Below are 22,637 nucleotides of genomic sequence, written 5' to 3'. Positions count from 1 at the left end.
GATCTATTTGGCCACTAAACCTTGATTGCTTATTAAACACCCAAATAAAGATGTCAAAAGGGTAGCAGCCTACATGAGCTGCAGCTTGGGGAAGAGGCCAACGCTAGCAGTATAAACTGTGGGAGATCTCTGGAAAAGATCATGTTGGCAATGAGGGCAGATAGAGATGAAAGAGGGGTCAGAACCAGTTCTAGACACTCCAACATTTTAAATGTTAGAATGGCAGAGGCAGAAATGGAAACCAGCAGAAGAAAGCGTTTTAGAAAGGCAGCGGGAAATGGTGTTGGATACTACTGGAAGGTCAAAGAAGTTAAAAATCGAAAATAACCGTTAGTTTGGGGACCTTGAACATCACTGGTAATCTTGGCATGAGCAGTGTCATTCTGGTATGTGTGGGGTGAGAAAGATGTGACGTGAGGAAGTGGACCGACTGGCCATTTTTTTCAAGCAGTTTGGCTGTGAACAGTGGAAGAGAAAATATGAGTAGGAAATAGAGGGGGATGTAGATTCAAGGAAGGTTTGTTTGTCTTTTAAATATAGCAAATAGTAGAACGTGCTCATATGATGGTGAATGAGCCACTGGCAAGAGCGATTCTGCAGAGGAGAGAACGATCTCGAGAAAGGGAAAAGTGATAGAATCCAAAGAAATGTGGATGTAGGCTTTTAACCGGATCATGTTCCCAGTAAACAGATACTTAAGAGTAACGAAGGCAGAAACCATGGGTGCAAATGAAGATGGCTGAGATTTCTGGAGAATGTGAAACAAGGAAATTCCTGTCTAACAGCCTTCTGTGTGTGTTGTCAACAAAGTAGGAAGGGAGAGTAGACGAGAGAAGACAGGGTGAACTGTACGGAGGAAAGCGGAGGGTAGGAGTGAAACGATAATTTTGAGGAAAGAAAAATATGCATATGGCAAGATACAGGGTGGCTGGGTAGTTCGATTTTTGGCCGTAAACTGATAAGAGTGAGAAAAATCGGCACAGTGTGTGTGAAGTATATATATTGATGAATACGTTTAGAAATTAGAAAAGACCACCTTATAAATAATATTTTCCAAATGCACCTGAAAGGGACAGAATATAGGATAATAGCAATAATTCCCTGTGAAGAGCCAAAGTAAGCTAAGGTAAACAGAAACATTTATCATTTGCTGATATTTAAAAAATATTGAATACCAACCTTGATTCCCTTCAGGCTAGAAACGTGCTTAAAGGACCTGTCGGAAAGAAATGTATAAATATTTGCCATAAATGCATAAAACACCTTAGAGATGTAAAAACAAATTGAGTGTCACAAGTTAGTTTTCAATAATAAGCTGATGTTTCATCATTACCATGTTAAATGCTCACTGTTCAATGCAAATGAGACAAACAGCTAATTTTCTAAATACTTAACACTTTTGATTCTACACTAGAAGCTTTCTTAGTGGATCTGGTCAATTAAAATGGTTTCTGCATAAAGTTTGAGAGTTTATCCTTCTTTTTAGATGAAAGAAAAAACCACTCGGGCTGAACACTGGGCTTTAGAATAAATTATCAGTTAACCATAGTTGCAATGCTCTATTAAGGGTTCCCACAATGTTACAATGATTGATAATGTGGCAGGGAGACCATTCTTCCTGCCAACCGCATTCGGGATGCTTTGATACGGAGACCAGTGGCTGCCAGTGAAAAGGCTTAGGGCTTCCAAAGATAGGTGTGCTTTAACTACTCAAAATAATTTCACTTTAGGGTACAAAGTTGTTTTGCTGTTTTTTTTTAATTCAAAATTAATTTTAAGAAATTTAGGATTCTAAACAACAGCGGTGAGAGTGGACATCCCTGTCGTGTTCCTGATCTCAGGGGGAAAGCTCTCAGTTTTTCCCCATTGAGGATGATATTAGTTGTGGGCTTTTTATAAATGGCTTTTATGATGTTTAAGTATGTTCCTTCTATCCCAACTTTCTCAAGGGTTTTATTAAGAAAGGATGCTGAATTTGGTCAAATGCTTTCTCTGCATCAATTGACAGGATCATATGGTTCTTATCTTTTCTTTTATTAATGTGATATATCACATTGATGGATTTGCGAATATTGAACCAGCCCTGCAGCCCAGGAATGAATCCCACTTGATCATGGTGAATAATTCTTTTTATATGCTGTTGAATTGATTTGCTAGTATCTTGTTGAGAATTTTTGCATCCATATTCATCAGGGATATTGGCCTGTAGTTCTCTTTTTTTGCTGGGTCTCTGTCTAGTTTGGGAATCAAAGTAATGCTGGCTTCATAGAAGGAGTCTGGAAGTTTTCTTTCCCTTTCTATTTTTTGGAACAGCTTGAGAAGGATAGGTATTATCTCTGCTTTAAATGTCTGGTAGAATTCCCCAGGGAAGGCATCTGGCCCTGGACTCTTATTTGTTGGGAGATTTTTAATAACTGATTCAATTTCTTCACTGGTTATGGATCTGTTTAAATTTTCTATTTCTTCCTGTTTGAGTTTTGGAAGTGTGTGGGTGCTTAGGAATTTGTCCATTTCTTCCAGGTTGTCCAGTTTGTTGGCATATAATTTTTCATAGTATTCCCTGATAATTGCTTGCATTTCTGAGGGATTGGTTGTAATAATTCCATTTTCATTCATGATTTTTATCTATTTGGGTCCTCTCCCTTTTCTTTTTGAGAAGCCTGGCTAGAGGTTTATCAATTTTGTTTATTTTTTCAAAAAAACAACTCTTGATTTCATTGATCTGCTCTACAGGTTTTTTAGATTCTATATTGTTCATTTCTGCTCTGATCTTTATTATTTCTCTTCTTCTGCTGGGTTTGGGGTATCTTTGCTGTTCTGCTTCTATTTCCTTTTGGTGTGCTGTTAGATTTTGTATTTGGGATTTTTCCTGTTTCTTGAGATAGGCCTGGATTGCAATGTATTTTCCTCTCAGGACTGCCTTTGCTGCATCCCAAAGTGTTTGGATTGTTGTATTTTCATTTTCATTTGTTTCCATATATTTTTAAATTTCTTCTCTAACTGCCTGGTTGACCCATTCATTCTTTAGTAGGGTATTCTTTAACCTCAATGCTTTTGGAGGTTTTCCAGACAATAGCCAAATTATGGAAAGAGCCTAAATGTCCATCAACTGATGAATGGATAAAGGAGTTGTGGTTTATATACACAATGGAATACCAGTTGGCAATGAGAAAGAATGAAATATGGCCTTTTGTAGCAACGTGGATGGAACTGGAGAATGTTATGCTAAGTGAAATAAGTCACACAGAGAAAGACAGATACCGTATGTTTTCACTCATATGTGGGTCCTGAGAAACTTAACAGAAGACCGAGGGGAGAGAAAGTGGGGAAAAAAAAGTTACAGAGAGGGAAGGAGGCAAACCATGAGAGACTCTTAAAAACTGAGAATAAACTGAGGGTTGATGGGGGGTGAGAGGGAGGGGAAAGTGGGTGATGGGCATTGTGGAGGGCACCTGTTGGGATGAGCACTGGGTGTTGTATGGAAACCAATTTGGTAACAAATTTCATACTAAAAACATAAAAATAAATTTAAAAAATCATAAATGAGAGACAATAGCATCTGCTTTAAAGAGCTGTTACAAAGATCAGTGATAATATATGTAATATGCCCCAGAACATTGCATAGCACATAAAAAATTTTCAAAAAACAAAAAAAAAAAAAAAAAAAAGGATTTGATTGTAAGATGGGACTGAAGATGGCACTCCCATTCCTTTTCAAACCGCCCTGAACAAGATCGCTAGAAATAGATACGCAAACTTCATCTACTAGTATCAGGAGACACCTGTAACTCTGAACTACAATATATACATACATGAAGATAGGTGGTTAAACACAGTGAAGAAAAGAATGGATACCGGAAGAGAGGACACCCCTAGCAGCGTATTTCAGACAACACTGCAGTGCGCTGCTCACTGAGAGATCAAAACCTTCCCTTGTTTGGAACGTGGGAAACCGGGTGCCAGAGCTGGTGACAGGAGCCTCGCTCGTCACCACGAATATCAGGGTTTATGAAAACGAAGAAGGAAACACACAATCTGGCCATCTCTGCAGGGAACAGTGTGTAGTTGGTGCAGGGTATCTTTCAGGGAGGAAAAAGTGAAGGCAAAAATAGGTCACGAATTCAACTCTGCATCATTAGAAAACTTCCTGTTAGCCTGGACCACTGCCATGGCCACATCTCACACAAACTTCCCCCATGTGGTTGGTCCAGGAAGAACTGACTTTATTGGAATATAAGTAATAATCAAATGGAAGCCTCAGAGAATCTTTCCAAAAATACTATGATAAAAAATGACAAATTGTTCTTTGACCGAAGGTTCAGTATCATAAAAATGTCAATGTTCCTCAGGTTAATCTTAGAAATTAAACACTGTGCCATTAAAAATATCCATAAAAATTTAAGAACTAGAACATTGACTTTAAAGTTCAAATAGTAAAATAAACAAAAATAGCCAGGAGAATTTGGAAAAACATAACGTAATGAGAGAATAGCCTTACCAGATGATAAATACATTATAAAACCACCACATAAATCCACCACAATTAACAGAATCTGGTGTACACGAGTAGATAGATAAATCAACTGAACAGAAAGGAGGCTAAAAATAAAACTAAATATACATAATAATTTAATATATAATAAAGATGAAATATCAGTGGGAAAAACATTGTTCTGGGGACAACTGAGAGACACTGGAAAATATAAAGTTGGCCCTTTATCTCATTAATTGGAATAAAATAAATTCCAGATGAATCAAAGTTGCAAATACACAAAAGAAAAAGAGAAACATAAATCTGAGAGGCAAACATGGAAGAATTTTGTTGTAATTCTGGAGGAGAGAAAGGCTTTTTCAGTATGACCTCAAATCCGAAGGCCATAAAAAAGAAAAAATCCTAAGTGTGACTGCAAGGAAAAAGTTTAACAGTTTTGCAGAGTTTAAATAAAAAGAACTTAAGAAAATCAGATGAAAAACACTGAATTGGGAAAAGACTTAACAACACATCTCAGAAGAGAGCGCGTTTCCTTTATATAAAGAGCCTCCAGAAGCCAATCAGGAAAACCAGTAGGAAGATGGGCAGAGGATATGAAGAAGCAGTTCACAGGAAAATATAAATATCTCTTAAATATATACGAAGTGATGTTGAATTAATTTAATAGAAATTTTCAAATAAAAACTATAATATGACACCATCAGATTTAGAAAAATCAGAAGTGAAGTAACATGTTGTGCTGGTGAGGAGAAGGAGGGACTTCTATACTCTGTTGGTAGAATTGTGATTTGGTACAAGCTTTATGGAGAGCAGCAGACGATGCATGATGCATATTAATATAAAAAAAATACACATCCCTTGATGTAACAATCTCTCTTCCAACCATATTCACTTATACACTAAATGAACTATGTACAAATATAGTCACTGAAGTATTGTTTGCAGTAGCAGAAGGCTCAATCAATCTAAATGTCTATTAATAGAATGTAGAATACCAGTTAGATAGATTTTGGTACAGCCATTCAATGGAAAATGAAACAATCATGAAGAAGTGAGCCAGGATTGTATGCACTGGATGATCTCCACGGTCAGTGTGTATAGCATCTATCACTTGTTTTTATAAGTGATTAGGATACGTGCACACACACATAGGAGCCTATGTAAACATGTGTATGTGATTTGATGCATAGAATAGCTCTGAAATAATACAAAAGAAAACAGTAACATAGTCATGTCTGAGAAGAGAACTGGGTGGCTAGAGGCCTAGAGTAGCAGTGATTGTTTAATACATATCTTGCTTGTATTATGTTTGTGTATTACTGATTTTTAAACATTAATTTTAAAAACTCAACTGAATATATTACTGAATAACAATTTTGCTTTATTTTTTATCTGTATTTCTAATGTTATATAAAGTTAGAAAGTATAAAGGAAATCATTAAAATTCAGTATTTATATGTCACAATCATGCTGAACACCCACAAACAGATACTTAAAATGATATGCTTGAGACTTACAATTTTGCATCTTCTCTGTAATCATCCAGGCCCTCATCATAGGATTTTGATCTTTCAGTCTTTGAGCTGGGCTGGGCATCTAGGCTGGGAGGGCCGACAGATTCTGTAATTAAAATCCAACATTTAGACATCTGTAAGTGGTTTCCAGATCCTCTTATTAGAGAAGAGATCACAGATCACAGTATGCCATAGCATTCTAAGTGAAAAACTGAGAAAGCAGAGATGGTTTGCACAGCCACTCACTGAAACATACCCTGATCATGGGAGAGCTGGCGGCGAATTAAAGGAGCCGAGGTGGTGAGACTGGGCGGGACCGTTGCTATGGAGGGTGCCTGGGGCGCCTGGGGTGCCTGGGGAGTGGAGGCTGAGATGACAGCTGAAGCAGGGATGTGTGCAAGGTCATGATCAATGCTGGGGCTCGTTGGTTCATCTAGAAGATAAAATGAAAATAAATATTGGAGGGGAGCCTGGCTGGCTCAGTCGGTGGAGCATGTGACTACTGAACTCAGGGTTGTGAGTTCGAGCCCCATGCCGGGCTTAGAGGTTACTTTATAAAACAAAAATTTAAGAAAATAAAAAGAAAGGAAATATTGGAATGTTAAATGACTTAATGATCAATAATCAGCATTTATTATTAAAGAAAAACCAGATACAGATTTTAACACTTAACCACTAAATCACCAGTAAATGACATACTTGGTCTGATAAAAATCTTATAATTACTCTAGTAATTCCAAATAATTCTGAGAGTGTGGTCCAAAAAATTAAATAAGTTGCTTCTTCTACCAACCAATTAATACTTTCATTAACTGGCAATCAAGATACCAAAGTTCATAGGTATTCAGAACCTGAACCTAAAAAGCAGAATGATAATCATACACTACCCTAAAAGAATTACTTTCCCATTTTAAATGTATTACCCATCATTTCAGGAAGTTAAGCAAGGTGATGTGGCCAAGGCTTAACTCTCAAGAGTATCAATACCGAAAATTTTCCTGTGCACAAACACACAGGTATACCTTCAATTTTTGAGAAAAATGAGAAAGGACAGTTACAGTCTTAGAAAATCTTAACAAAACCCTCTATAAAGAATATATTATAGGGGCGCCTTGGTGGCTTAGTTGGTTACGGGTCTGACTTTGGCTCAGGTCATGATTTCACTGCTCGTGAATTCAAGCCCTGCATCAGGCCCTGTGCTGACAGCTCAGAGCCTGGAGCCTGCTTCAGATTCTGTGTCTCCCTCTCTCTCTGACCTTCCCCTGCTCATGGTCTGTCTCTCTCCTCTCCAAAATAAATAAACATTAAAAAAAATATTTAAAAAAGAATATATTATAATGATGAAACAGGGTTTTTGATTTTTTGATTTAAAAGATCGAACTATTTTAATTTTGACCAAATTCTAAAAATGCTCTATCATTTTAATAATTGGCATTTTAATCAAGATGACTAATAATGATACAAAATTATAACATGTATACCTGCAATCTATAAATTCTGACTACCTTGAGCTTAGTTTCTGTTTTTACAATGTCTTTAAAAGCAGCTCTTTATATCTTAGCAATAGAGAACATTTTAAAAATTTCTCTATGAATCAAGCTTACTAAGTATTTGATGATTTAATATCTTATGTTAGTGGGCATACAATTTTCTTTTTTCAAAAGGAAGGCGATAACAGGTTTTTACATCAATTGAATAAAGATAAAATTTAATTTTACTACAGATTATAGTATTCTTTAAAACTGTCATTATGACTTAAATTACCACAAATTAACCAACCTTTTCAAATGATACATATCTATACAGTAAGTTAGTCTTATGGGGTCTGCTTAAGGCACCAATCTGTTATAGATTCAGAAACATGGTTATAAATGGGAAAATACTGTATTCTTTAGAAATGATCAGGCATATGTAGGACTGATAAGTACTAATAGTCCGAAGAGATTTCTGTGCAAAAACATCGACAAGAGTGGTGTGAAATATAGGTGTCAAAGAGTGTCTAGGAGATGCCGTGGGATAAATCTTTCAAGACCATTTCATGCCTTGCAAAGTAACTTAAAACATTTTAATATTTGTTTAAAACTAAATTACATGAAATGAAATTCAAAATGTTCATGGATTAAGCATTAAACAAAATTTCAAAGGTGATATATTTTTTTTTTTTTATGACTCTGGACTTCCTAGAGGTATGCATTCAATCTATTTACACTGACTACACTTTGGAGGAAATCTCTGCATTACACTGGGTTGAAATAATCTCTGTTTTAAGCATGTTGTGCAAAAAGGGTTGGGACAGACCCCTGCCGGTCTGGGAGCAAGGGTGAGTGGAGGAGGCCCAGTTGGAAGGTTAGAACGCTGTGCTCACACATTTTAGTCTTTGCATTCTTTAGAATAAACAGATCTACTATGTTAAAGATAGTCAAAGAAAAGCCAGATATACTTTTAAAATACACAAAATTACATTACCCCACATTTATGAATTATACTAATAAATCCAATTCCTTATTCTCTGTAAAAATGTGAGAACTTTTTCTACTGTTTTAAAAATACCACTGTAATGATTAATTGGAATTATTTTATTTTATTTTTAATGTTTATTTACTTATTTTGAGAGAGAGGGAGAGAGCGTGAGCAGGGTTAGGGCAGAGAGAGGGAGAGAGCGAATCCCAAGGAGGCTCCAGGCTGTCAGCGTGGAGCCTGACATAGAGCTCAATCCCAGGAACCGCGAGATCACGACCTGAGCCAAAACCAAGGGTTGGACGCTTAACCGACTGAGCCACCCCTAATTTTAATATCTGCTTTCATTATTACCGACGTATAGATTACATAAAAACAAAAATAATTCATGCTCATCTCATTTTTCAATGTAAGAAAATGGGCACTGTTTAGTTGTCCAAAGAGAAAACCAGTGTGCTGTCAGATTTTCAACTAATTCCTATATTTTTTTTTTAATTTTTTTTTCAACGTTTATTTATTTTGGGGACAGAGAGAGACAGAGCATGAACGGGGGAGGGGCAGAGAGAGAGGGAGACACAGAATTGGAAACAGGCTCTAGGCTCCGAGCCATCAGCCCAGAGCCCGACGCGGGGCTCGAACTCACGGAGCGCGAGATCGTGACCTGGCTGAAGTCGGACGCCCAACCGACTGCGCCACCCAGGCGCCCCTAATTCCTATATTTTTAATAATCAAACTGATTCTGTCAGGTGAAAATAACGGATCATCTCTGTCCTAAGATATCATATACAACATTAAGATGTTAAGCAAGGCATACAAAACATACTTCTGACCTATCAAGGCTCCAGACTTGCTATTACCGGGCGGCATAACCCCTGAGGGTAACCTAAACTGCATAAAGAACTCACTTAACATATGAGGCCCTAATTGACTTTATTCACTACAGGCCCCATAGCTCTTCACAATAAAGAAAAGGTGGAGGACTCTGAAATTATTATATATTAAAATTCAAAGCGATACTGTTTCCTAACCTGTAAAAAAGACAGACCTGAGTGTCCAAAGTTTTATTTTAGTTTCGGAAAATACTGCTTGCCAAAAATAGATAAATAACTAATTCTCCCAGAAAATATATACTCCATAATTTGGGGGTTTTTTCCAAATAGAGAATACTACAAGTTATTATGTTTAAACTGATTAGTCACATCTGAATAAAAAAATTTTCACTGTTATTTCTTAACAGTTTAAAATTCTAGAAGAACATCTATAAAATTTCACAAATCAAGGAAAATAGAGTGGTACAAAATCAAGGCAGCATATTGTGAAACGATGAATAACTCTTAGAATTATTTTTCAAACAACAAAGAAAAAAATGGAAGCCCTAATGTATATTGAGAGCTCTTATAAACGGAAAAAACTAAAATCATAACAGAAGAAGAGCAAAGCACATGAAAAGACAAATCATGGAAGAAATACAAAAGCCTGATAAAAAAGTGAAAAAAAAATCCTGTGAAAACCTGACTACTAATGAAATAACAAAACGAAACCAAGTGAAATAGGACAGCTGTTTTTCATCTCACAACCTGGCAAATATTTTCACCTCATGATGTTCTTATCCTATTTGTTCCTCTTCATCTGCAAGATGACTGCAGAGAATGTATGTTGCTAGCTGCCCAGCTCTATCTTTGGGGTTCAGTGGGGTTCAGCAGAGCACCCCCATCCTGTGGATGGGTATACGTGCAAGGCCCCTCGCTCACTGAGTCCACAGTGACTGGCCAAGGGTGAAGAATATGATCCATTTAGGACTAGTCACACAGTCTCTCCATTGGATTTGATATACAGATACTGAGAAAAGTAGTCTTTTTCTTCCCTTCCTCCAGCAACAAAAACTATAAAAATCAGTAAACTGAGTTGCCAGCGGCCATCTTTTCTACCATGTGGAGAAAAAGCATCTGAGAAGGAAGAAAGCAAAACAGAAAAAGATACACGATCTTGATGACAAATCACTTGAGTATTTGGCCCCAGCCACGCACAGAACCAGGTCCACCCCAACACTTCTTCACCGTGAGCCGACAACCCGTTTTGGCATGAGCTAATATGAAAAAAACTTTCTATCGTTTGTAACCAAGAGAATTCCAACCGACACAAAGGTAGAGCGCAGTGTGTTTCTAGTTCCCTTCCACAGACCAGCTTTACTCCTAACACCTCCTGTCCAATGCTGCAGGTTAGAACAGAGGACAAAATGGGCCTTTTCTAAAACAAGCGGAGCTATGAAGAATTTTTCTCACAGTTCACATAATCACTCAAAGAAAGCATGGCATCAATGTAGTTTATATTTTAAAATTATAGTTGAGAATAATTTTATGCAACTCAGTGAAATTATTGGAGTTTTTGGCAAAGACTATGGCAAAATAGTTTCTTGAAGTAACTTTGCTTTTTATTTCACTTCTGCTAGCAAGAGGTAATCCTACCCCCTCCCCAAATAACAGAGGGGTTTAAGGAATGTAAACAGCATAATATTCAAAGATGGAATAAACTGTAGTTGCAAGGGAAGGAGTAAATTTGTGTGAGTTGGAAGAAATGGTAACTAGTGTAAAAGTGCATATTTCCAGAACAGCCTGAGTGTGTGAGTATGCATATGTGTGCATGCGTATGTATATGTATCATTTTTACTAAAGATATGGATTAAACAAAATGCTCCACAACAGGGGACATTCACTACAAATGACCTAGAAAGTCAACCTACACCTCAAGCAAAATACATGTTTAAAAATCTTTGAGATTTTTCCTTGTCCTTAAGGAAAAGTAGAATGAATAAAGTTAATGTATTCTTTGTCTAAAAAGAAATTCAAATGGGAAAGCTATCCTTCCTTTTTATTTGCCTTCTGTGATACTTCTACTCAGTTTAAATCAAAGGAAATGAACAGGTTATAGCAGGTTGAATTCTCTTTTCAGCAGGCAAGCATAAGTTCTTTCTTGTGTATTAACAAGTAACAACCGATTAATCTTTGGTAATACCACAGTTTTGTTTTTAATCTAATGTAACCATAACGAACTGAAGGAATTCTAAAAAAACTGGAACTCTCTAGGCAAATTTTCTTAACTTCATTAACAGCAATACCAGTTCCCGAACATCAGGTGGAAAAGTTGTGGGGTTGATAAAAATGGCACACTGAAGAAATGCCACATACATTAAATTAAAAAGATGTGGTTAGAAAGGATGCTTAAAAAATAAGTCACTAAGGAGCGCCTGGGTGGCTCAGTCAGTTAAGCCTTCAACTCTTAATTTCAGCTCAGGTCATGATCTCAAGGTTTCATGAGTTTGAGCCCCGCATCGGGCTCTGTGCTGATTGCACAGAATCTGCTTGGGATTCTCCCTCTCTGTCCCTCCCCCGTTCATGTGCTCATTGTCTCTCTCTCTCTCTCTCTCTCTCACTCTCTCTCTTAAAATAAACTTTAAAAAAATAAGCCACTAATATATTAACATATTTCTCATCTCTGATCATTGAGCAACAGATCTCTACTTACTGAAACTCTTCATTAGTTATAGCTAGAGTTCCTGAAACTGCAAGTCCTATTATAAACTGATAAGGGGTGCCATCACCTAATTCAAATATCTCCATTTTAAAATAATAATTCAACTCATTATCACAATAGGAATTATTATGGCCAAGCTTCTTTAATAATCAGCTCAATGACATGCATTTAAGTAAGCATTTGGCTTTGTGAAAGCCATTTTCAGATTTGGTTATTTTTAATAACCAAAATACTGTATCTTCCTATGAGATAGATGATTTTTTAAATGTTTTTTTTTTTTTTTTAAAAGAGAGGGAAGCCATGCATGAGGGGGGGGCGGGGGGGGGGGGGGGAGGGAGAGAGGGGGAGAGGGAGGGAGAGAGAGAGAGAGAGAGAGAGAGAGAAAGAGAGAGGGAGAATGAATCCCAAGCAGGCTCCACACCATCAGTGCAGAACCTGACGTGGATCTCACGAACGGTGAGATCATGACCTGAGCCCAAATCAAGAGCTGGATGCTCAACCAACTGAGCCACCCAGGTGTCCCTGAGATAGATGATGTTTTAAAAGACTAAGAAGTGAGAAGAATTTTGAAAACTTTATTCATGCTTGCCATAACTACATGGCAGTGAGTGCTCAAGCAAAGGGAGTGGAGATGTAAATCTAAGCAAATCTAATCTAAGCAAAAATCTCAATCTAAGTTTTAAGTACCAATGGAGTCACATCTTAGTATATGAAAAGACTGTAAGATGAGGAGTATAGTTTTTCTCTTTGTAGATTAGTTGCTTTGTAGAAAGTATCAGTATGTACTAGTATAAAAGAGGGACTGGGTGCTCAGTGCACTGCCTCTAATAGGCGACTAGAGCTCCCAGAGGGAGAAGTGGTGTATAGGGGGATAGTCACCCACTCCCACTCCTTTGGGGTAAATTTTGGACACTATAATCTAGATGTGTATCCCACAAGCTTTAAAACTCCTGAATTGGTTTAAAATGGCAGGACTAGTAAGGTTGTACCAATCTAGTTCAATTTTACGTAGGCTAACACTAAGTACATGCATATTGGCCAGCTTTGGGGTGAGAACAAGAAGGGGTATTAGAAATATGGCAAAAAAAAAAAAAAGGGAAATATATTTGAAATGAAATCTGAGTGTGGGCAATACAGCTATAGTATCTTTATATCAACAATTATATGAGTAGTATAAAGAAATGTAGAAAGTCCACATGGTAGAATACGTCTGAAGTCCTACTATCGTGATGTCAAATTACTTATGAGCTCATTACTCATTTTGTGTTTTGTGTTTACTCGTAAAAGAAGTCAAAATTTATTTTCAGTACTTACTGTGAAGCTTTATAAACTGCGGGTGGGGGGTAAGCAAATTACTGTCAATGACTGATATTCTTAATTTAAGAACAAATAAAATGGTTTATTTTTTTCACTTCTCTAAATCTTTGTGAACCGAAAGAAATATTAAACAATAAAGCTGTAACAAAATGTTGGAAGATTTTCTCTCTGTAAGACTTATCATTTGCTCTGTATTATAAATAACTAAATAAATGAACTGGCTCCATTCTCTGGTATTTTGGGAATAAAGCCAAGGCACTTATTATTTTTTGCATTCGTTTATAATGTTTTCAAATAACAAAAAATAATTTTAAAAAATTTGTTTTAATGTTTATTTATTCCTGAGGGAGAGACAGAGCATGAGTGGGAGAGGGGCAGAGAGAGAGAGAGAGAGACAGAGGGAGACACAGAATCCCAAGCAGGCTCCAGGCTCCAGGCTCCTGGCTCCAAGCCGTCAGCACCAGAGCCCGACGCGGGGCTCAAACTCACAAATCACGAGATCATGACCTGAGCCGAAGTTGGACACTCAACCAACAGAGCTACCAGGGCGCCCCCCAAAAATAATTATTAAAATCACAGAAATTAAGATTCTGGAGTATGATAATATAAAAGCAAATCTTGATTTCTTCCCTTTAAATGTTCCATGAAATACCATGAAGTATATTCTCCAAAGTGTTTTATGATATATTAAACAGGGATACTGTAAATAAAAGGGCTCATGGTCAAATATTTCTAAGAAAAATTGTATTATATCCTACCTACCTAGAAAATATAGAGTAGCACATCAATGAGTCTAAGAGTCTTATGGGAAAGACAAATAAAACTTGTATAGCTATTTAAACCCAGCATTTCTCAATTTATTTGATCCCTGTTTTTCTTTTTTTCTCCTTAATCAAGTGGAATTAATGTTCCCTGAAAATATACTGGGAAAAACTGCAAATAGTCTATTTTACTTCATTTCAGTGCTGATGTCTATCCCACTTTTATATATATAAAATTTTAAAAAATAACTAGATTGGAAAGAGAAACACGTATGAGTCAGGTAACACTCTAAAATGATAAAAGGATGTCAATATTAAGTTACAGAACTTATACTTAATGAAATCTAAAAGTTCTTTCATTGATCAGTTACTTATCTATTCAACAACACAGTCTCTAATAAGTACTTTTTGGACTTCCAAGGTGAGAGTGCAGGATTTGGGTTACTGAAGAGCTAAAACCTTTTGCAGTAAAAAGGCAAGTATATTGGGGCATCTGGGTGGCTCAGTCAGTTACGTGTCCAACTCTTGATTTTGGCTCAGGTCATGTCTCAGTTTGTGAGTTTGAGCCCTATTTGAGCCCCGCATTGGGCTCTGTGCTGATAGTGCAGGGCCTGCTTAGGATCCTCTCTCTTGCTCTCTGTCTGCCCCTCCCCTGCTCATGCTCTCTCTCTCTCTCTCTCAAGATAAGTAAATAAACATTAAAAAGAAAAAGGCAAGAATATTAAGCAAAAGAAATTATACTTTTGATATTATGTTCTAAAAATTAGATAAATATTACAATTCTTTTCAATGCCTTTACTTCCAACAGCATACAATTAAAAACTCAGGAGGCCTGGCATTATTCCACCAGGGCATAGAAACTTTTAAGAATTCTTGTGTTGTGGACAACATTTACATATAGAAACATCGGGAAATAAATACTGTCTTTGTATTTCAGTTTGTTATCCTGCCCTATTCCACTGGTTATGGTATAACTTACACAGTACAGTAACCATATGCTATATATTAAGGTTTTAGGAGGTAAATATGAAATTGTACTAAAAAGTACTTAAAGGAGACTGTGATCAGAACTAGTAAGTTGAGCATTTTTATTTTTAGTGACTAAACAAAATAGTTTATTTTAATAATGTCTCTAAATCCGTATGCATATAGAATTATAAGGATTTTTATTTTATATATTAGCCAAAGTTCTCTCTTCAATAGCAGTGGATTTTTTTTTTAATGTTTATTTATTTTTGAGAGAGAGCAAGAGGGGAGGGGCAGAAAGAGAGGGAGACAGAATCCACAGCAGGCTCTGCTAGGTCAGCACAGAGCCTGACAAGGGGCTCCGACTCACGGACTGTTGAGATCATGACCTGAGCTGAAATCAAGAGTTAGATGCTTAACCAACTGTGCCACCCAGGCACCCCTAACAACTGAGTTTTTGATTTATTCAGTGCATAGATAACTAGGAAGAACTATTAAAAGATATACCTAGCACATTTTTTATTATTCCAATATAATCTGATTATATTATTCTTATCAAGTAGGAAGAAAATACGATGTCATTATTCTGGTATAATCTCATAGGCTTATCAAATAAAACCACAAGTTGTAGGGACTTTTATGTTTAAAAATAATCATAAAACAATCGTTAGTCTTCAGTTACTTTCTAAAAAATATCTAGATGATGTATAAGATTCCATTTATGGCCAAGTTCTATTCTCTGAGCTTGGACTTAAGGGTATGGATATAAATTTGAGTACAATTTAGGTTGAGATTCCCTGCAATGTTTATAACTTGAATATATAATATTTATAAAAAAATACAAGTTACACAGAACTTTCTTAAAAGGTTTCTGCGGGCCTGGGTGGCTCAGCTGGCTGAGCGTCCAACTTTGGCTCAGGTCATGATCTTGAGGTTTGTGAGTTCAAGCCCCACAATGGGCTCTCTGCTGTCAGTGAGGAGCCCAGTTCAGATCCTCTGTCTCCCTTTCTCTCTGCCCCTCCCCCACCTCTCGCGTACGCGAACGTGCACTTTCTCTGTCTCAAAAACAAACATTAAAAAAAAAAAAAGCTGATTCTGATAGTGTTGCCTGACTGTCCAATAGCTCAGTAGATTTAAAAAGTTTCTCTAAAAGGGTGCCTGGGTGGCTCAGTCGGTTAAGCGTCCGACTTCGGTTCAGGTCATGATCTCATGGCTCGTGAGTTCAAGCCCCACATCGGGTTCTGTGCTGACAGCTCAGAGCCTGGAGCCTGCTTCTGATTCTGTGTCTCCCTCTCTTTGCCCCTCCCCCACTCACTCTCTTTCTGTCTCTAAAAATTAAATAAAAACATTAAAACAAAAAGTTTCTCTAGAAAAGAAAAAACCTTGAAATGTTGCTCAAAGAGAAGCACAATATACTATAAAATTATGGAGAACTCTTCATGAACTTATGGGGTAACAGGATATGAGTACAGGCCGTGGCTTCAAAAGAAGGCCCCTGCATCACACAACTCCAGGGGGCACTCCTCACAATGCATCTATATAAATGGTGTCCTCTGGAGCTGTGCTCTGTGATGAGGCTGAGTCAGAGGGCCAAGTGTCAGTCTCTACTGTCTATTAATTGTGTGACTTCAGGGAAGTTATTTAATCTCTCTATAGCTTAAACTTCTCATTATTAGGGAAAGGTAATTCTAAAGACATACAAGATAATCCTGTGAGCAGATTATGTGTGTTAGAGCTGCATAGTAACTATGATGAGAACTTTTTATTTTGCTATATATTTAACCATCATCTCAAACATTATCCTTAGCCTATTATTTCAACAAATATCATGTTGAACATGTCAGGCAGTGTTCTAGGTATTGAGATTACAGACGTAGACAACAGATCTAAAATCCTGGCTCTCATGTAGCATATGTTTTAGCTCTACAGAGAAACGTGTAGTAAAAAATATAAAACATGTCAAGTGGAAACAAGCAGTATGAAGATAAATAAAGTAGCTTAAGGGGATAGAGAATGTCAGGTTCTGTGTATGTTGTGGGGGGGGGGTACCTATTTTAGACAGGCTGGTGAGGAAAAGCTGCTTTGATAAAGTACTAACTTGAGCACAGACCCAAATGCAGCTAGGGAGTCTTGTGACTATCTATGGAATGTGTTCCAGGGCTGGGAACTGGCAGTGCTAGGGCCCTGAAGCATGCCTGGCATGTTCCAGAAGGGCAAGGAGGCTGGGGTGGCTGATGATGGGTTACACATGCACAGAGGACAGGAGAAGTGATCAGAGAAGTGGAGGGTGTTGTGGGGCACATCACGGAGGGCCCCGCAGGCCACGGAAGGATTTGAAATTGTATTCTGGGTAATGAGGAAAGTAAACAGGGGTTTCTGGTCAGAGGAGTGGAATGATCTGATTTACACTGTTACTTTATTATTTTAAGTTTATTTATTTTGACAGACACAGAGACTGTGCAAGTTGGGGAGGGGCAGAGAGAGGGAGAGAGAGAGAAAGAGAGAGAGAGAACCCCAAGTAAGCTCTGCACAGTGCAGAGCCTGATGCAGGGCTCAAACTCATGAATGGCGAGATCATGACCTGAGGAGAAACCAAGAGTCATAAACTTAACCATTGACTGAGCCACCCAGATGCCCGATTTACATTTTTAAAACACCACACTGGCTGCATTGTGGAGAATACATCTAGGGTGCATGGGAGCAGACAAAGCCTAAGTAAACATAACAGCTGTTCCATATTGGGGCACATGCTTGTAATTTAAGTAATTTTTCCAAACCTATCCCAAGATTTACTCCAAGACAAAGTAACTTGCCAACGAGGAGGTCTATTCATTCAAGCCAAAGAAATAAGAAATAATAAAGTAAAAAGCACTGCATAAATGAAAGGTCGATGACTAATTATTAACACTGTTCTACTTGGCTTTCGGTTCAGATATTATCGTCGACTAGGTACGATTTGGTTTGCTGAGTCCCTTGGGCCCAGATAGGGAAATTCTGTCTTATTCAAGAAAAAGAAAAAAAAGTATTGAAAGCATAATGTTAAAATAAAAAAGGCAAACTGTCACTTGAAATAATTTTTGAGGGTAAGAGCTCATGGCTCCGGTCTTAGCTTGGTGCAGGAGATTCAGAACAAGTGTTTTAAAATCCGAGCGTACAATTTTTGTGCCCGTTGAACTAGAAATAATACTTTGCTGAAAAGATCTGCAAAATATTTGACACAGTAGCCACGGGCTGTGAATAAGCTCACCTATAAACGGGATTGATGCCAAGGAATCCCCAGGTGGGCTGGTACTTGAGGCCTTCCTTTCCTCCATTCTTTTTATATGGACCTCTCGGCGCGCATCATTAGGCAGCCAGCAGGTGGTGTCTGACCCGGCCTCCTGGTCATTTACTGCCAAGATGTAAGACTGATGCCTTAAAGGCTGTGGTGTTTGGCGGCCAGATGGAGGCTTTTCTCTTAGGATGACAGTTTCTTTATTATCTAAGGTATTCGATTCCTGCATTTCAGCCTCTTGCAGAGTTAAATCTTGATTTCTTTGAGGGGCAGGTAATTCTAAATCCGAAGCGCCGTAGTTCTCACTCATCTGAGGGATAGGCTTAACAGAAGCTCCAGGTAAAGAGGGGGGTTTCCCCGTCTCCACTTGGTGATCCGGGGCACTTTCGGTTCTCAGCCACGGCTGCTGATTCAATAGACTGTTTTGATGCAAGTGATTTACTGGTCTTTGGTCTTTGACAGAGACAAGTGAGTTCTGGCTAAATGATGGTTTTGTGACGTGCGTAGAAGGCGCTTTCAGAGAATTACTTCGGACTTTCACAAGAGGTGACCTGTCTTGTGTAATACCTCGAGACAATGACATTCCACAGGTAGTCTGAAAATTTCTGTTGGACTGCAGTGTTTTCAGATCTGGTGGCACTTTTTTAAACTGAGACACAGACCCCACTCCTCTGCCAGTCATTCGCCTGTTATCAGAATTAACAATGCTCGGGGCCACGGTAAAATTTGAACCTCGAAAAGACTTATGAATTTCTTGCTGTCGAGGTCTTTCATGAATACCTCGTCTATCATCCTGTTCGGTAAATCCACTCCACTTATAAGTCTGTTTTCGCTCTCCATTTGAATCGGGTATTTGACCTTCAGAACTTACGTTTTCTAAGGTTTCACCCTGTCCCTCGATATAATCCCATGAACGAGTTCTGTGATTACTGAAACTAACAGACGGAGATGTCAGCGCTCCTTGAGACGCACTTCGTGGGCAATACTTCATCAACACAGAATCCTCCAGCCTCTCCTGGGACACGCTGCGCTGTCGGATCTGAACAGACTGCGGCACTCGATCATGAGAGGTGCTTCGACGTCGTACCTGCAAAGTAGTGCGGTTTGGTACCACCTGGTTATAATCCGTTGTGCTCTGAGATGCTGCTCTTAAACTATCTAGTCTTTCTTGAATCGTCCGACAACCTATGTGCAATCGTCTGTTATCAATATACTCTTTGTAAGTTTTATAGTTTTTCCAGTCTATGTGCTGATGGGAATTTGGAGAATAGTGATTAACAGAGACAGAAGGAGAATCCACAGCTTGAGGCCTGCTGCTTGAGATTCCCTCTGAATGTCCACTGTAATTGCCGGATTTAAGTAAGATTCCAGAAGGTTCCAATGACCTGGAGCCTGTCGTCTGATGAATTAGATGGGCAGTGGGAACTGATGATGGTGGCGACGTGGTTCTTGACACTGTTTTCAAAGCGGTCTGCTCATTTATGCCATACCTCACCTCTTCAGTTCTATGTGAAGGAACTGTATGGTTGTTTCTATTAGTTAACAAATCTACAACCTTCTCAGAAGGTACAATGACAGTCCTTACACTTTCATTGCAAACACACACTGCTGTGTTGGACTTTGCAACATCTGTTGGTGATGGAGGCACTTGTATTTCCATTCTATAGGCCCTGCCAGGCTGCGTCAGTACTGGCGTAGTGGTTTGTGGTTTGCTCGATGATGAATCTGGAGGAGAGATTTCAACTGGCTGTGCCATGGCTGAAGGGGCAGATGGCAGCCAGGGATAGCAAATTGGTGGGGGTTCAGGTATATTGCGGGCATTTCCACTGTAGGCTTCATTGCCTTTCAGGTAGGCATCTTGAGAATACGCCTACATGGAAACGAGAAAAAGGCGTCATTTAAAATTCACAGAAAGAACAACAGCTTCCATTCTTGCGATGCACTATTTTATTTTACCATGCCCTGCCTTCTTCCTAAGTGACATTCGCTAAAGCAAGCATGCAAACACAACATAAGGATGCTCCACAAATTCAGAAAAGGGCTAGTCTTTCAGAAATCAAATAAATTGTAGAATTGGCAACAAATAGAAATGACAACTGCCTGTTTTCTCAAAAGACTGAAACATACCAAATTTCCCCCTAGCCAATTAAATACAGCCTTGTTGCTTCTAAAATTTTCCCCAGTCAAGTTTGATGATCTTTCAGCATTTGACAGGTTAAATGGCTGCCTGATAAATCCCAGCAACATTCTGATCATTTTGCCAGAGAACATTTTGATCTTTTGCCAGAGTGAAGGTGAAAATATTAAAAATCTTAGCCAAATGCCTTTTTATCTTAAGCACCACTGCTAGCATAAATTAAATGTAACATATTGAGCAGTGTCTTGTAGATTCATGATTACTGAGTCCTTAAAAATAATCCATTTTGATAAATTAAGTCCTAAGCCATGCTAAACATTTTAGTATTTAAAATCAGAGAAAATATGCATGTTTAAATTAAGCATGTATATTAAAGACCCCAAAATATGAAAAAAGTAATTCATCTCTCTGTACATAATTTTTATTTATTTTAAGCAAATGCAAAATTATATTGCACAAATTTATTTGGTCTCTTACTATAAGGAGACATTTCTCTATTACTAATAGGCAGGCATGCAGCTCAAATTATTTTTTATCCATTATTGGTGAAATTAGCTAGCCATATATTTTAAAACTTCAAAATAACTGAAATTAAAGACAGAGACACAATAAAACAGAACCAATTGATGTAACTGAGGACTATGTCAGCATCTGAGACAGTGAGGTGTGGTATCATGTTACACATCCTCCCCTAATCAAAACAAGCTTAAATTCATGTCTATCATCACATCCTGCCTTTGCATCAGACAGCTTGCAAAGCCCAAGTGCAGCCACAAACATAACAGCAAAGTACCAAGGAAACAGAGAGGGTGAGATACTTAAAAAAATACACATACAGGTAAATGTTATGTTTTAATACCAGTTATGCACAGGATTCAAAAGAAAACCAAACATAAAACAAACAAAAAAAAATAAAGAAAACCATACATCACAAACACATTCTGCAAATTAGTAAGATTAACACTATGGAGGGATGTCGCTAAGCAAACTTACAGTTTTAATAGGTGGGCTGATTACAAATCTCTATAAAACATAACTTAAAAAGCAAGGAAATGGCTTCTGTGCATTTCTTACCAGAGCTGTGACATCCTTTGTAAACTGTAGCTAGCAGAAAATAGGAAAACATAGTAGAAGCTGCTTACTGACATAAAGACAGAATCATGTTGTCATACTGATGCTGGAAACAGCAAGCTAAAAATACATCTATACTGATTTCTCTGGAAGGTACCAAGAGAAGTAAAGGGCAGTGAAGCATAAAGAATAACTTCAGTATCCTTCTGAGCGTCTTTTTCTCAGGCTTTTATCTGGTTCTTATTTGATTCGTCTACCATTTCTGCGAGCAAAATACATCTGGTGACATGCATTCCTGACAGGTATTGTCTTCAATCTGCACTGCTGTCTGATACTGTGCCACAAAGCTTCCCTTCCACAAGAGCAACATTGATGTCTCTCATTTCCCCTGAGCTGCTTCCATCTCTGCTTCCAGATGACGAAACGAATGCTCTATTATGCATTTAAAATAGTACAACCTCCTCCTTCCCCTGTAAATCAGAGCACGACCACAAGCTGTCAGCGGACGGGAGCTGTCTTTACACTATGACTTGGAAAGAAAAACTGACTGTTTTATTAAATATGTTTCGCTCAAAAATTAAGATCTCTCAACACTGTACCTTTTGTCCTGTTTTACTAGGTTAAGAAAATAATTACTGAATAGACATAAAAATATTACTTCCAGAGTAATTCTTTAAAACTTATAATGAATATTATAGAACGTAAACAAGAATGCGGTGAAAAAGCTGAGTGAGTAGATAAAAGAAAACATGCATGCCATAATATTTTTAAGGCATGAAGACAGTCAATCAAAATATACATGGGTATATGCCTATAACAAGACTATCTTTTCGATGCTGATTATATTCACACCAATATTTTTCCATGGCAGGAAAATTGCGTCTGGATGAGTGAACAGTCTGGTACAGTATTTCCCACAGTGTGTTTGTGCAATTTTATTAAGCATCACCTGAAAGGGAGGGGGAGGAGAGTATTCTCCATGCTCAATGATGTAGTGAAGGATTGATTGGTAGGCTCCCTGCCTTCTCAAAACCTCTACTACCTTAATGTACATTATTAAACTCAAGGGGAAATGACAAGCTTATTTGGCTGTAGCACTCGTATTTTTTGAAGGTTT

At 37.9% G+C, this 22,637-nt stretch overlaps 1 protein-coding gene across 1 annotated transcript in view; it reads right to left on the bottom strand.

Moving 5' to 3' along the window:
* The window catches only part of ARHGAP21 (Rho GTPase activating protein 21), a 135,109-nt gene that overhangs the window by 19,032 nt on the left and 93,440 nt on the right, over positions 1-22,637 (bottom strand). Inside the window, 5 exon segments of the mRNA XM_040451194.1 lie at positions 1,180-1,216; positions 6,010-6,112; positions 6,263-6,439; positions 18,286-20,182; positions 21,524-21,553. Coding sequence (XP_040307128.1) covers positions 1,180-1,216; positions 6,010-6,112; positions 6,263-6,439; positions 18,286-20,182; positions 21,524-21,553 — 2,244 coding nt within the window.

The sequence above is a fragment of the Herpailurus yagouaroundi genome, unplaced genomic scaffold, assembly GCF_014898765.1.
Source record: "Herpailurus yagouaroundi ecotype Mexico unplaced genomic scaffold, PumYag 203, whole genome shotgun sequence".
Lineage (NCBI taxonomy): Eukaryota > Metazoa > Chordata > Mammalia > Carnivora > Felidae > Herpailurus > Herpailurus yagouaroundi.
The sequence above is the reverse complement of the archived record's forward strand: the minus strand, read 5'-3'. Positions and strand labels throughout refer to the sequence as shown.